The sequence below is a fragment of the Lissotriton vulgaris genome, chromosome 1_1 (assembly GCF_964263255.1).
Source record: "Lissotriton vulgaris chromosome 1_1, aLisVul1.2, whole genome shotgun sequence".
In the NCBI taxonomy this organism is placed as follows: domain Eukaryota; kingdom Metazoa; phylum Chordata; class Amphibia; order Caudata; family Salamandridae; genus Lissotriton; species Lissotriton vulgaris.
This window is the reverse complement of record NC_141685.1, coordinates 38,890-54,068: the sequence shown is the minus strand read 5'-3', so window position 1 is coordinate 54,068 and position 15,179 is coordinate 38,890. Positions and strand designations below refer to the sequence as shown.

The 15,179-nt window shown below is 44.5% G+C and overlaps 1 protein-coding gene across 1 annotated transcript in view; it reads right to left on the bottom strand.

The window, feature by feature from the left end:
* Positions 1 to 1,909, bottom strand: part of LOC147736913 (NACHT, LRR and PYD domains-containing protein 12-like) — a 707,348-nt gene extending 705,439 nt beyond the window's left edge. Inside the window, exon 1 of the mRNA XM_086962964.1 lies at positions 1,801 to 1,909. Coding sequence (XP_086819090.1) covers positions 1,801 to 1,909 — 109 coding nt within the window. The remainder of the gene's footprint in view (positions 1 to 1,800) is intronic.
* Positions 1,910 to 15,179: the final 13,270 nt, after the last annotated feature.

The following is a 15,179-nucleotide window of genomic DNA, read 5'->3' as shown; positions in this document are numbered from 1 at the left end:
AACTGACGCATCTCTAGAGATGCGTCAGTTTCTCTGTGCCAGCCTGCGATACCCTTGCGCCACCATGGTTGCGCCGTATTTACAATACGGCACACCATGGTGCAAGGATTGATAGATGTGTCAGAAATTCTGACGCATCTGTTGGGCCAAAAGTCACGCATTGCTGGAGTTGTGTCGCAAGCACGACGCAAGTCCAGCAGTGCATGTTGAGGCCTATTCTTAATGTACTGCATCACTCCTTACTCCTGCTTGAAGCAGGCGTAAGGTTTTGACGCAGTGGCATCCTAGAAGTGACGCAGTGAAGTCATGTAGATTTCACTGCGTTTACTTCTACAAGGCTTTACTGCAAGGGATCGCCCCCCCGCATACATTGTACCTGGTGCAGGTATAATGTGACCCAGGGTTTACAAAGTGACGCATGTCCCTAGATGCGCCTTGTTGTAAATTTGCTGCATTTTTTACCCCACGGCTGCATCCCAAAAGTGACTCAATGGTGGCGCAAAAGTGCCGCAAGAAGTTGTGAATCTTATCCTGAGTATTTAGGAACATCAGGGGTTTGCTGGTTGTGTCAGTGCCTGCAGGTCCCGGCAGCTCCACAGACCCTGTTTTATTCAGGAGTTTTTAAAAACCTGTGAAGTTACTGGGAAGATGTGCGTCACAGCTGGTTATTTCAGCCCACAGCAGTTTATTTCGAGACTGTTCTTGTGTGGAGCTAAGCTTGACACCACATTTTAAGAAAGCTCCTTGCCTTGGTACATCTTGCTTTGTTTTATAGCATTTTAAGACACCTAGTGTAATTATACAGATTCATGCCCTTATGTAGGTATAATTCAATTGCGCTTATATAGGCATAGAAATCACAATCATATTTAGACAAAGCCCATGCAGTCCAAATACAGACATAGATACTTCCACTAGTTCCAAAAAGCCACAACGATTTCTTGTAAAACTCAGCTTCAGCAGTCAGGGACATCCCCTTTCTTGCATATTGATTTGTCCTAGAAATCATGGCGTTTTCAAAGAACAACCATTCCCTCTGGGTTCTTTGATGACATTATTATGTCGGACTTTACGTCAAACCAGGCACCTTCAAGGTATAAGTATACCCACACTTGCCCTAGCAAACACACGGTTGTTTGGAGCAGTTTGCCTATTTACTTGCCACAGCAAGTGCCGAAGGAAGCCTACCCTCCAGCTGACGCAATGACAGAGAGGATGCCTTTCTCTCGCTGATAATCCAGCTCCAGTGTTTCCAAGCTCCCCTCGCGGGGTGTTGGGAAATCGAGTCCCGAGACAAGATACCAGACCTCCTTCATTCTAAACAAAGGTACGGAGCTGATTAGACCCTAAGAGAAATCTTGGATAGATTATTGACAAAGAATACTAAACCTATGCTATACCATACTTACTTCATCCCTCGTACCAGACTTAGGTTAGGTACATTGGGGTAGGCGTATTTTAGAAGCACCAGTTGAGTACTTTTAGTCTTTGTTATTTATGTATGTGTTTTATGGCTTAGAAACCATACCATGCTTTTCTTACAGTATTATTTCATAATACTCTTTGTACTGTACGTATCATACTTTACACCTGTTAGGATTGTAAGGCTTGGGCGCTATAGACGACCTTGACATATGTTTTTGTCCTCAGGTTTCCCCTTGTGTCCTGTTCACATAGTCCCTACTGCATGAACTCACATGCATGCAGATACTTTTTAGACGCTCCCTTGCCCACGTAAAGAGACGCGTCGAAACGTAGCCATTGCTGGGCTACCGTTCCGGTACCATGCCCCCTTCCTACTTCCTGGTTTCGAGAGGCTCCTTCCTGCAGCGTTCGCTGCTTTGCTCCTGCCTCCTCTCGGCTTCTGGATAACATACCCTTCTTCCTTAGTTGTTTTGCCATCCGTCATGATAGCGGGTAGTTTCCTGTAACTTCCGTATTACCTCCTACCCTGAGAGTGAACCCCCGTTCCCGTTGGGAACTTATTGCCCCGCCCCTAAAGCTCAAAAACTCTTTGGAGGGATTCCTCTTCTGCCAGTGAAGCGGGCTGTTTCTGTTTTCCGTTTGCTGTGGATTCCGCTGGGCTGGACGGTCATTTCTGAACTTCTCTTTATTTGTTAGAAGCCTGTTATTGACGGGCAGTCTGGGGCTCATCCTTCCTTTTTCCCTGCTGAGAGAGAGCTCTCCGCTTGGGATCGTTCCCCGGGCCGGGTGTCTCCCCTCTTGAGTGTGTAGCTGTTGCGCTCTCTGTCCCCCGAGAGAGTGGGCCAGTGCATCTCAAGTCCTTCCCCTTTTATGATATTGTATGTTTGGTGAGTGTGTGCGTCATTCCACGAGTCCTGCTCTTTTAGACCTGGCATCATATTCTCCAGGCCATACTCTTCAGCAAGGACCCGTTTCAAGACAACCCGTGGACTTCACTGGGGTAAGTGACCTTTATGGTATAAAAACGCATGGCAATGTATTAAAATGTCACCCTTTGGATAGTATTTAGTGTGTTATTGCATGTCCTGTTTTCTTACAGCCCTGACTACACCAACCAGATCTGCACCCACCCTGTTGCTTAACCCCTCGTATGGGGAGAGTGGTGGACACTCCTTGGGTTTTTCCCCCATACTTTTAGGGAACAGTTGTCAGGAGTGTGTTTACTGTTGCATTCTTGGCTCTGTTTTCTGGAGGTGTTGGGACTCTTCTTCATTCCCGTGGAATCTGGCTTGTATCCTTTGAACCTTGACAACAGCCATTATTACGATTGTAGAAGTTCATTTCTTTTGCATGAGATAGAAGACTGGTCAATAAACCTTTTACTGAAAACGCCCGTCTCTCTATTTCTCTGCATCTCTGATGAAACAAAGCATGCACGATTGACTGAGTAAAATATCTATTGTTTCCACGACTCTGAAGATACGTTTTATTCTTGGGAAACAAAGTTGTCATGTTTAAGCGGTTGTCAGAAACTAATCCCTTCTTGTTTATTCTAGAAAGTTTCTAGTGACCTCTGAGCTAGCTGGCACTCACAATTAAGTCTAATATATATGCGATAGAGACCTAGTCGACCTAAGTCCTACGTCAAATCTATAGGATATATTATTCCAATGCGCAGAGCCTATTGGGAATATAGGAACTACACTACATGGCTCCCAACGTTTGGTAAGGCACTAATTTAACGCTAGATACTAGAGTAACTCAGTCGTGCTTTTCACAGAGACCCCTTTTTCCCGTAAAATACTCCAATAGACATCTGGAGTGGGTGAAAGGATAATATCCATCATAACTTAGTAGGAAGAGATTCCTATGTATTAGGTTTTGGTTTGTTCAACGTTGAAGGATACAGTGTTCCAAAATATTGGGCACCTTATCTTTGTTTCCTTGAAACGTGCCCTGCAAACTTTCATTAAACAATGTCGCTTAACGGCAACAACACCGCAACCAGTGGAGCTGCAGTAGCTTCAGCTCGACCAGGCTTTGACGTTACAGGGTTTAATGAAGACGACTGGGATGCTATAATCATCCCGGAAAACTTAAGCAAAACTATCACTATAAAGCTTATAACAAATGGCCTATCATCAAGAGGTGGTAGGGTAATTTTTGTCATAGAGGCTCATGAATATCGGCAGACAGAGGTATTCTATTAATGGATTATCTTCCCAGAAGCAAACCCATTAACACATGTGTTCCTCTTCTACAAAGTAGAGGAACCTCCAATGGAATACACTCCTTTTGAGGATGTTGAAATTCCAATAACATACCAAGAGCATACGCTCTGGTTTAAAGGCACCCTACAAAATCAAAATCACAACCAGGCTCGGTCCACTAGGTCAACCAGGAGCAACATGGCCGGTACTAGCCAGCTACACACCACACCCAGACATTGAAGAAATGTCAGGTCCAGAACTATTAGTTCAACTAAAAGAATTAATCAAAATACATAGACAATTGGTTCAATATGTCATGCGGGCTCTAACAATCCTACCTCCTATAAGGATTCCAGAACACACCCCTCACCAGGGGAACACTAATATAATTACACCACAGACTATACAATCAGTCATTGGTAAATTGCCCGCAAAAAGGGAACAAATTCTATTCTGGATAGCTCAAAAAAGTAACTCAAATCGAGGCAGTATATTCGACAAGTAACTCCCCCCCCCCCTTCCTCAAGCGCCTTGAGACCTTATGGGTATGTAGCGCGCTATATAAATCCTGACTTGACTTGACTTGATAGTACACCTCATGAGAAACACAGGATTTTAACAATCTGTTTACCAATGGGGATCGCATCACACCTGGAGGACTGCGACACTTGGGGTACAGTCTTTGCTGCAATCTACACAAAAACATAAGGTGTTCCATTTATGGCTTTTATACCAGACGTCCTAAGACAGATTCAAAATGAATACGGGGCAGAGCCTGCTTTAAATCTGGGTATGAAATTACTAAAAGATTTCAAACAGGTCTCAGCTATAATTTTAGCTAATATTAAAGGTGAAGCAGCATCAGTGGTGATCCGCCAAAAAATAAGAGAATACGATATAACTGAGCAACCACATGAACTGGCCACAATAATAGAAAAATCCTATGAAGAACTAGGTAGAGATAGTTTGGGTGAGAAACCAGTAAAACCCCAACTAACAGAAAGTCCTGAAAAGGTCTTTATTAAAAATTCTCTCACTACTCCTAAAAAGAAGTGGGAAAACACTAAACAGACACTTCCTAAAGAGAATTCTCAATCCCGAGGTAGGTCTTCTCAAAAGGAGCCACCTGAAAAGAGATATAACCTCAGGAACAGGGATAATTTGAGAAAACCTGATAGATATCAAGATACTGAAACACGTTCCTCTCGTACCTTTCAGACGTCCTCACAGAAATCGGAAAGAAAAGGACGGTCAGAACACAAGGAAGAACGCGTGAAGTCCAAAGACGATCAACACGTTCCAAAAAATAGGAAAACCCAATTCAACAAGAAGAAGTAAGCAGGTCTAAAAATCAGGCATGCAGAGGATCTTGAGGACACAACTCAAAAACGGGGAGTGGGCCCAGACAATGCTGGACAGAGCAGCAGAAGGTACCATAGCTCGCAAGATCCTGAAGCATCATCTGGAGACAGTGGACACGAATGAATGCATTCAGGTTGAAACTGCCAACATCAGGGTTAGCGTACCCCACAAGTTATATGAAGTATCGCTCCAGATGGAGGGGGATATAACTAGGAAAATAAGAGCACTCTTTTGGGAGAAGCTCTCTAAGGGTTATGACATTCTTCTAGCTGAAAAAGACTGGCTACCTAAATTTGTCAGGGAGTGCCCACATGGCAAAGACATCATTATGCCAGCCTTCTCAAATCATATTCCAATTCATAAGAAATACACATATGCCAGAAAATGGGCTGTAGCCCAAGCTCCAGCATTATGTAAAAATCATGTAGGATGGGATGAGGACTCACCTCACAATAAAATCCAGTTAAAAAATCAACCAACTGCTCAGAGGCAGTATCGAGTTAAGCAAGAAGCTAAAAAAACAGGTCAGGGAGATAATAGATCAACTTGAATACCAGGGGGTGATTGAAACATGTACCTCGTCAATGAACAATCCTTTGTTTCCTGTCTCCAAACCAGACAATACATATCGTCTAGTTTTGGACTACAGACATTTAAACTCATGTTACAAAACCTTTCCAGTACAAAATGCACACAGTGCAGCAGTGATGAATAACATTGTACACAAAAAATATGAAACAACATTAGATATTTCTAACGGTTTCTTCTGTCAAAATATTGCACCAGAAAGCAGGTACTTGACCGCTTTCTCAATTATGGGGACACAGCATCACTTCTGTCATCTCCCCCAGGGATTCAAGAATAGTCCAGGGTTATTTTTCAGCCAGAGTAACAGAGTTGATACAAACGTATGATGATGAGGTATTATCTTATGTCGATGACATCTATCTAACAGACGATGACTTGGACAGGCACTTGAACAAATTAAACACCATAATACTTGGCTTTGCATCTGAAGGGTATAAATTAAATTTTAGGAAATCGAGAATCGCCCACCTCAACGTCCTTTTTCTAGGATACGAACTGTCAAGTGAAGGCAAATGCCTGGCAGCTAACTTTTTTGAAAAGTGTGTGCTGCTCCAACCTCCAAAAATGCTGAAAAACTTAGTCAATTCCAGGTTTCCTGAATTTTGGAAGAACTTACATTCTAAATTACGCAGAAAGGGTTAAGCCTCTCTACGAACTAATCAAACCTGATTTCAAAACTGTTAATTGGACTCAAAAACACACAGAAATTTTGCGTTTAGTGCAAACAGACATGTTAGCAACATCACATTTACAGACATGCGTAAACGTACGCAACCTTGTAATCCGAATCATCCCAGGAAGATGCGGATTCACGTGCTTAACCTTTAATGAAGATGAAAGGGTACCAATAGCTTTTAAATCACACTTGTACACACAAGCTGAAATGAAATTCACTTCTACAGAAAAAATTCTGACAGTTGTTCAAACTGCAGTAGCAAAAGAGAGAGCCCTCGCACAGGGAAAACGCACAATGGTTGTTACTCCTGTACCTGCCTTAGAGGCAGTGACAAAAGCAAGCATTCCAAATGCAAAGGCTTTACATCCGAGAAGGATACAATGGGTTAACTCTCTTGCTGCCACAGACGTTGAATACGTTTTTGACCACTACTTGAAAACTTAAGAACTTCTACAATATGAAAAAGAATGTCCTCTGCCTATTGATATTCTGCCTTTAGAACAGTACAAATGTATAATTTATACAGACTGATCAGCACAGCCCGCAATTGGGGACAAACAAGCTTACAGAGCTGCGTGCGCAATTGTTAAAGGTCGCTGGCACGATGGTAAATTACGACCTATGGTCACAAAAACTCAATCTCTAGGAGATTGTACAGCTTAGCGAGCTGAACTACAGGCATTCAAGATGGCGCTTGAAAATACCGATCTCAAATTCCCAACACTCATAGTGTGTGATTCGTATTACTGCATTCAATCTTACAATAAATACTTGCAGAACTGGGTTCAAAACGGTTTCAAAGATGCAAAAGGTGGCACAATCAAGCATAAGTTGCTTTGGGAACAAGTAGTTCAATTACAGAAAGAACTACAAAAGACTCACGTGATTCATATACTGAGTCATCAACGTGATGGCGTTCACGTTGAAGGGAATTCATTGGCTGATGAAGCAGCGAAGGCAGCTGTGCAAACGGCTTCCGTAGCTGCAATCACTTGTTCCAAAACAAAAATAGACGGCAAAATAATGCAAGCTGTCACTGCTTCAATAAAGGACAGTGGTAAAACACTTCCAAAAGGCTTTCCACTCAAATACTCATATATAACTGATGCAAATAATGTTCTTTTTGCTTGAATCCCTGGAATGGGGGACAGAGTAATTCCAAACATGGAACATAGATTAGGACTAATTTTAGAAGAACTTGAAGGGCTCGCCTCTGCACACACAGTTGTTTCCACCACAGTGTCATTATTAAAACAGAGATACTGGTGGCCACGCACGAGGAAACAGACCAGAAACTATGTTTTGGAATGTGAAATCTGCCAAAAGATGAAGGTTTCAACAGTGAAATGTCCTGAGCAGACGCCCCTTTTAATTTCAGATAAACCATGAGCGTGCGTTTACCTTGACCACTGAGGTCCCTTACAGAGGGATGGTAAGTATAAATATATCATGGTCCCAGTGGATTCATGCTCAAGATTCATTTGGATGTGGCCTCAACGCTCGGCTGATGCCCAAACTGTTATAAAAGATTTGCGAGTCTTTATCTGCACATACGCAATCGGCATGCTACATTCTGACCAGGGTCCTGCGTTTAGCTCAAAGGCTTACAAGGAGGCCATGGCCAGCTTGGTCATTGCATTGCGGTAATTCTGTAGTGGAAAGAAAGAACCGGGACATAAAGCAAATTTATAACAGCTAGGGTATTAGGCTCGGGTGACGGGTGGGTCAAACATCTAACAAGTGTCCAACATAGTTTAAATTATCTTCCAAGAAATTCTCTGGGTGGAATCACTCCATATGAAATCCTATTTTCGTACTAGAAAGCTTATCGAAGACCTCGATCGTCACACTTCAGTGATAAAACAAAAACCCGTTGATATCAAAGACCGTATGGCTGTTTTGCAGGACTTAAAAGAAAAAAGAAGAAGTCTAAGCAACACATTACAGAAGCCAACGACCACTGAAGAAAAACCACCTGTCCCAGCAAGGCATGTCTGGATTCCAAAGATTGGGGATCTACTCAGTGAAAAGATAGCGGATAAGAAGGAATTTGGGCCTTCTTACAAAGAACCAGTACCTGTTTTAGCAATCCACGGATCAAGAACAGTGTTACTGCCACCCCTTGCTGGAAGAAAGAGAACCGGTTAATGTCAATCGACCTGGTAAAACCACATCATGTGGCCAATAACAAGTATTAGGACAAGTGGACTCCAAATATGTAGCAGACGACCAAATCTGGCTCCTATCCAAGAGGTTCAAACTGAAAGACTCATCATCTTTGAAGAATCTGCAGTAAGAAAAGGACTATGCAATAAAGCCATGGAACTAGTGCCTCTTGAGACCCAAATAACAGTTCGTCAAGACACTCCTGTTTACACTGATATAATATCTGACTATACTAATATGACAAAAGATCCGGTAAATCCAGTGATTTCAAGTAATCCTGATGCAATCCCTACAATTGACAGAACTGCCTCTGGCTATTTCATCAACTTTGAAACATTTTCTGAGGATCCCAGTGAGCCTGAAACAACGCCAGCTAATAAAACCTTTAAAGAACAAGTAACAGAACTTTTTCATCAACTTGAAAAAAGTGATCTGGTTTCACCATGGATTGAACTTTGGATTGTGTAAGGCCTATTTTCCCTCGTACTTTGGCTGACTCTTGTACTATCTTTGGGAATGCTAATACATGGAAAATATAGTAAAATGGACATAGCAAGCAAAAACATCAACTTGCAACTTATTCCACACAAATCATCTCATCATGAACGAAGAGACTTGACATCAGTGAACATCACAGCCGTTCCTATACCTGGTGGTATAGCACGGGACAGAACTGATTATGACATTTAAGGTCCTGCAGAGCTGTTGAAGATTCCACATCAACTCAAGGTAACCTTGAGTGACTTTGTTTCACCCAGCACATTTTATGATGATCGGGACTTTGAGACTGTTAATAACATGATGGCAGAATAAGAAATGTCAGCAAAATTTACTAAACATGAGTTCTTAGAAGGTTCATCAGATTATGAACAAATGTACTGTTATAATCACTATGGTCGTCATTATTTGCACAAATCTGCAAACCCTAGAAATGTTATACTTTCAATCAATGGGAACATTGTCCAACGCCACCAAAAGGTAGCTCAAAAATATTCTATGAAAAATGCCCATACTTTTCCGGTTTTAATGTCTCAAATCCAAAACATTTCACTTTAAAAATGTTAATAAGACAGGAATGAAAAGTATGTTGACTAATACGAAGTACATTTATTCTGCGGCCTTTTATACTCAGCTGTCTACATTAGGTGTTGACTTTTGGAAAGACAACATTGAGACAAAAACTGTCTGGGGCATAAAAAACTGGCAGGTGCAAGGTTTTGAAGCCCTGTTCAGAGCCTGAATTATACCAGAACAAATAATATTTTGAATAACACTGTGCAACAGACATCCTGTCTTGGCCTGGCCAAGATAAAAGATTTAAACAAACTCTCCATACATATACCTACAGCTAATAATAAGAACACTACAGAGGGGGTGGTCGACGTAAAAACAATTTTACTTAAAAACAGAACTGATCCTGATTCTAAAAAATGGTTAATCTGGCCCACAGACACACACAACTGTCAAGATAGATTCCTGAACAAAACACAAGGGTTCACATTCTCTAGGCCAGATCCAATATATGTCCAAAGACAACATCCAGGGATTGTAACAACATACAGTGTAGGAAAACTATGCCTTGAGTGGCTGCAAAAATCTACACTAACAGAGGTAAAACAACACTTATCTTAACTTAAAGATGGCGTTGATTTAAGGGACTTCTTACAAGGTCCTGTAAAGCAACATTATAAATGTTTCATATACGCAGGTATATATGCCATTTATATTGAAGCTTGGAGACGACACAAGCAGAGACTGCAGAACGAATACGAGAAATTGATTGTATTCATTTAGAGAAATCTCTCTCTGTAGTTGACAATGGGTTAACGACTCTGTCATCCAGAATGTATTCTTTGGACAGCATTGTATCCTCTGCCATAGACATAATGGAACAGGACTTGCTCATGCTTCAGCATGGACAGTCACAATTACGTTCTATAATGCTATTAGGCTGGACGTTACAAAATCTTCATTCTGGATACGTGCCATGGTTTCTAATCAACACCAGCCATTGTTTTCTGTATTTGACCTTACAGATAAACAAATCACTCTGGCACACAGAGGAGCAGACTATACGGTGCTGAGCGGGGGGCTCAAGGCAGATGGTGCTGTTGGTGGTGCTGTTGTGGTGGTTATTGTTTGTGGGGATGAAGATTGTTGGCTGCTATTAGAGTGCTCGGGCTGGCTTGCCCGTGAATTTGTGCTGTCGTTGTTTGGTGGAAGGAGGCCACAGGGAGGTTGATTGAGGTCGCTACGCAAGTTGCAGTGGGTTGGGGCGACATTAGTTGGACCTCTGTTGATAAGACCAGTGGTCCTCTGCTGGAGGCCCTGGGGACTTGTCCGATGAGAGGTGAACCGGTTGAGGGTTTTTATTGTTGTGATCAATGCAGGAGGATCGAAAAATATAGACCTCTGATGGCTCAATTGCCCTCATGGTTACAGGAGCCCAATGTTGCACCGGGGCCAGATTAAACGACCCTAGTTTGGCCATGGGAGTGATAGTAGTTGTTGCCTCCGGAGATTGAGCTTGTATATGTGGTGATTCCGCGGGCTTTGATGACGTTTTTTTAAAGAAGTCCCGTATACTTGAGGGTTTTTGTGTTTTTGGGCTCTGGTTGGCGTTGGCCGAGGCCTCTGCGGTGTCAGGTCGTGTAGCTGTCCTTCTTTTGGGCACCGTATACTTCCACAGTTTTCCTGATCTCATTATTTCCCGAAGGCCTGGCACTTCTAGTTACTCGAGAGTCCAGCACCACTAGAGCTTTGTTTTCAGCTCTTTTACAGCAGTGGGCTTTTTTGGAATTCCTGAGTTCTGGAAATGTACGAACTATGCTGTACTGTACTGTGCTGGACTGTGCGTAGGCTGAGCGTTGTGTGGCTGTCTTCAAGTGTGGCACCCCCCTGCTCGCCCCGTCGCTCCTCCTGCACTAGGACCCCCTGCCCCGCCCCCACCCGCTGACACCACCACCTCTCCACCACCACCGGAGTCCGAGGTAGCTTGGGCAGTGTACTGGGTGAAAGCGGAGCCAGCAGGGTCTGAGCGGGACACTCAGGGCCTGGGCTGGGTTCTGGGATGAGAGGCAAGGGGAGCAGCCCCAGAGCTGGTGGGTTCCGGTGACCGGCCAGATAGTGAGCAGGGAGTGAAGGGTGACTAGGGGGCGTGGGCGGTGGAAGGCCGGAGCGCCGGCCTGAACCCCAGTGAGAGCAACAGGGGCACTGCAAGCCGTGAGGCACAAAGGCTACAGGAGCAGGCAGAGTGATGAACTGGGGCAGGGACTCAGGATCTCTTAGGGCTCTTCCGTGCTTGAACTATAAGCACGAACACCGAGCGAATGCCGGGCAATCAATGCGTCAGGGGGGCGCGGGGGGACCTGAGAGAAACCGGCCACTCACCGGAGTGAACAGCGGTGATGGTGCAGGATGTAGCCTCTCTCTCGGTCGGACCCCGTCAGACCTGCGCCCCCCCTCGCATGCACCGGGTGTCTTACCGTGAGTCTTCCCGCGGATTTCTCCAGTCCCACCGTCAGCCTCACTGCCTCTGCCTCACTGTGCCCCTGTCCTTTTGCTTTTCGCCGAAGCCTGCAGCGCGTTCCCAGCTCCTCACTGGCTCACAGCACGGCAGTCCCCGCACACCGAGCTGCCGCCGCCAACAGCCTCTCCCCTCACTGCGTTGCCACGCCTACCCGTCAAGCCTGGTAGCCACGCTAGTGGGACGCGGCCAATAATCAACCAGCACACGGACAAATTGAGTTTAGCAATGAGGGGTACTGCCAGCGTGTATGAAAGGTTGGGTAAAGAATACGTAAAGTCAACCTGGGTATTACCATACATACACAGATGTTGGAGTAGGGGAAAAGAGTAGGTATGGGCGAATTTTGCGAATCTCGCGTTCGCGAATTTTGCGGATTTGCGAACTCGCAATCCGCAAAATCCGCGAATTCCCGCAAATTTGCGGATTTTTTTTTTTTAATGTTCGCACGGGTTTCTGCAAGTTCGCGAGGGTTTTGTACAATTTCGCAAATTGCGAAATTGTACAAAACGCGTGCGAACTTGCAGAAACCCGTGCGAACACAATGTGCCCAGTAGGGTATGTGCCTCTTGTGTAAATAAAAGGTCAGAGAAAGATCAGTTCAGCAGATGAAGAGAAAGAAGCTCTGACCTGGTCACAGGAACAGCACGGGTATTGCGCTCGTGAAAGTCAAGGATGCAAAGCCTATCCAGCATCACAGCTGATTTTCCACTGTAGATTTCTCGACAACGCTCATGATTGTTTTTGGGCTAATGAATGAGTCACTGAATTTGAGCATCAACTAGTTCGAGCGACCATGTGTGTGTTACTATGCAATCGCCCCGAAGGGCGCAGGGGTCCCTTGAGTGAGCTGCAGACCTGTGCCCAGCCATTCAAATATTTTACAATGGCGCCAGCAAGCTGCCAGCGCCGTTGTAAAATAGTTACAAAGTTAGCTTGCACAGGAAGCACTTAGATAAAATAAAGCAGCACCTGCTTCGTTTTATCTAGTGGTTCCTGTGCAAGCTAACTTTGTAACTATTTTACAACGGCGCTGGCAGCTTGCTGGCGCCATTGTAAAATAGTTGCATGAGTGGGGGTTCATCTTTTGAACCCGTTACGTTCGCTGATTTTTTTTGCGGATTTTGCGGGAAATCTGCAAATTTCGCGGATTGCGGATTTCCCTAAAATCCGCAAAATCCGCGAGCGTAATGGATTTCCCGCTCACACTTAGAAAAGAGGTATTTCTTAGTATTACAAACTGCAAAAGCGCACTGAGTGGTACACTTTTATGTCAGGGTATTAACTTACACGGAGCCTGCGACGGTTCTTCTAACAACTTATCGTGCCACTTGCAAGGTTCTCCAGCCACGGTGATAGATCCAATTTTTAGGCAGCTTTCCAATGAGAGCTACATAATGTTGAATGATCACAGCTGTTGTGTAATGATGCCAGGTATACACTATTTGGAAACTGTGTCAGCCAGGGTCACTTGCTGTATGCAAGTATTGTTTCTTAAAACTAAGACAGACGGAGAGTCGCCGTTATGGCCTTCACTGAACATCTCTTCTATTCAAATTGATACTTTAAGCAGAATGAAAGCCATTCTGTTACAAAATACTGTGCGACTGACCTCATCCAAAGAGACGTATGAACTACAAATTGCAAGGTCCTCTGCAGAGATACATGCCCTATTATCAACAAACTGCCCCATACATCTCGCAGAAATGTTAGGTCGTATCTTAAACATGTCTGATACCAGTGGTATTGTACATGTATTTAAGTCAGTTTTTAGGTCTCGGCTAAACGCGCGGATGCGCGTCTCCGCCGAGATCTTTTGTTAGCGAGTGTGCTTCCCAGGAGACAGTTTCGGCCACACGCATCCTTGGAGCCGATTTGAAACTGGAACGCACGCTGTGGCCAGGCGCTGTCTCCTGGGAAGCGCGAAAACACCATACACGCATGCGCATACACACACACACAAACACACACACACGAACGCCCATGCACGCACGCACATACATACAGAGACACACACCCCGCACACATACACGCACACACACGCGCACGAGTGCACCCAGCCCCCCCCCCTCGCACACATGCATACACACACAAGCACTCACACAGGAGTACACCGACCCCCCCCTCTCGCCCCTCTCCCCCCTCCCTTTTCAACTTACCGGGCCAATCAAGCATACGGAAGTGCCGGGGAGGAAGTCGCTCGGTGCTGAAGGGCGGGGCAAGCTTTCCGGGCGGTGATGCAGCTAAAGCCCCTCCTCCCCCCGTTTTGTGTTGTGGGAGCAGAATAAAACTTATTGTAAGTACCTGCGTGTATTTTTACTGCTCCGCATGTAGAAGAAAAACATTTTAAACAACGCATGTGCATGCAACCCAGGGGTTAAAGTAGCTCCTTCTGCGCCGTGATTGGCTACCGTCCTACAAAACGTATGGAGTGAGCTTCTATAGGCCCGGTCACGTGCACCAAGCTCTGTACACCGCGACGAGTCGCTCGGAGCAACACTTCGAGCCTGTAGCCTCGTGCCTTGTGTGTTTCACCTATATATTTAATAACTCGAACATTTTATGTAGGGCAACTGCCCTTCAGAGGCAATAGTATTTTTTTGTTTTTTACGATGATGAGGGTCAAACAGCTGCACTGATTTTGCTTGATCTCAGTGCAGCTTTCGATACTGTCTCCCACAGTATCCTTCTCGATAGCCTTGCCTCCTTTGGCATTTGTGACAAAGCCTTACTCTGGTTTTCGTCCTTTCTTTCTGATAGGACTTTTCAAATCTTTTCTAATACTTCCACTTCGCACATTCACTATTCCCCTCACGGTGTTCCCCAGGGTTCTATTCTTAGCCCTCTCCTCTTTAATCTGTATGTCGTTCCGTTAGCCCATGTTGCACAGCTTTCTGGTCTTAATCTTTTCACTTATGCTGATGATTCTCAGATTGTCTTTTCTTTATCTCAAGCTGATCCTTCTTCACCTTCTTCTCTGCAATCCGGTCTCAGCGACATTTCCCGCTGGATGAGCCGTAATTTTCTAAAACTTAACAGTGAAAAGACGGAGGTGCTTGTCTTCGGTAACAAGCCTGACCTTTGGAGTCCGAGACACTGGCCATCTACCATGGGCGTTCTACCTACTCCTTCTGAACGTGCTAGGAACCTCGGGGTTCTCATTGACAGGGATCTGTCGATGAAAGACCAAGTTAATAAAGTCTCAGCCACCTGTTTTACTATTCTT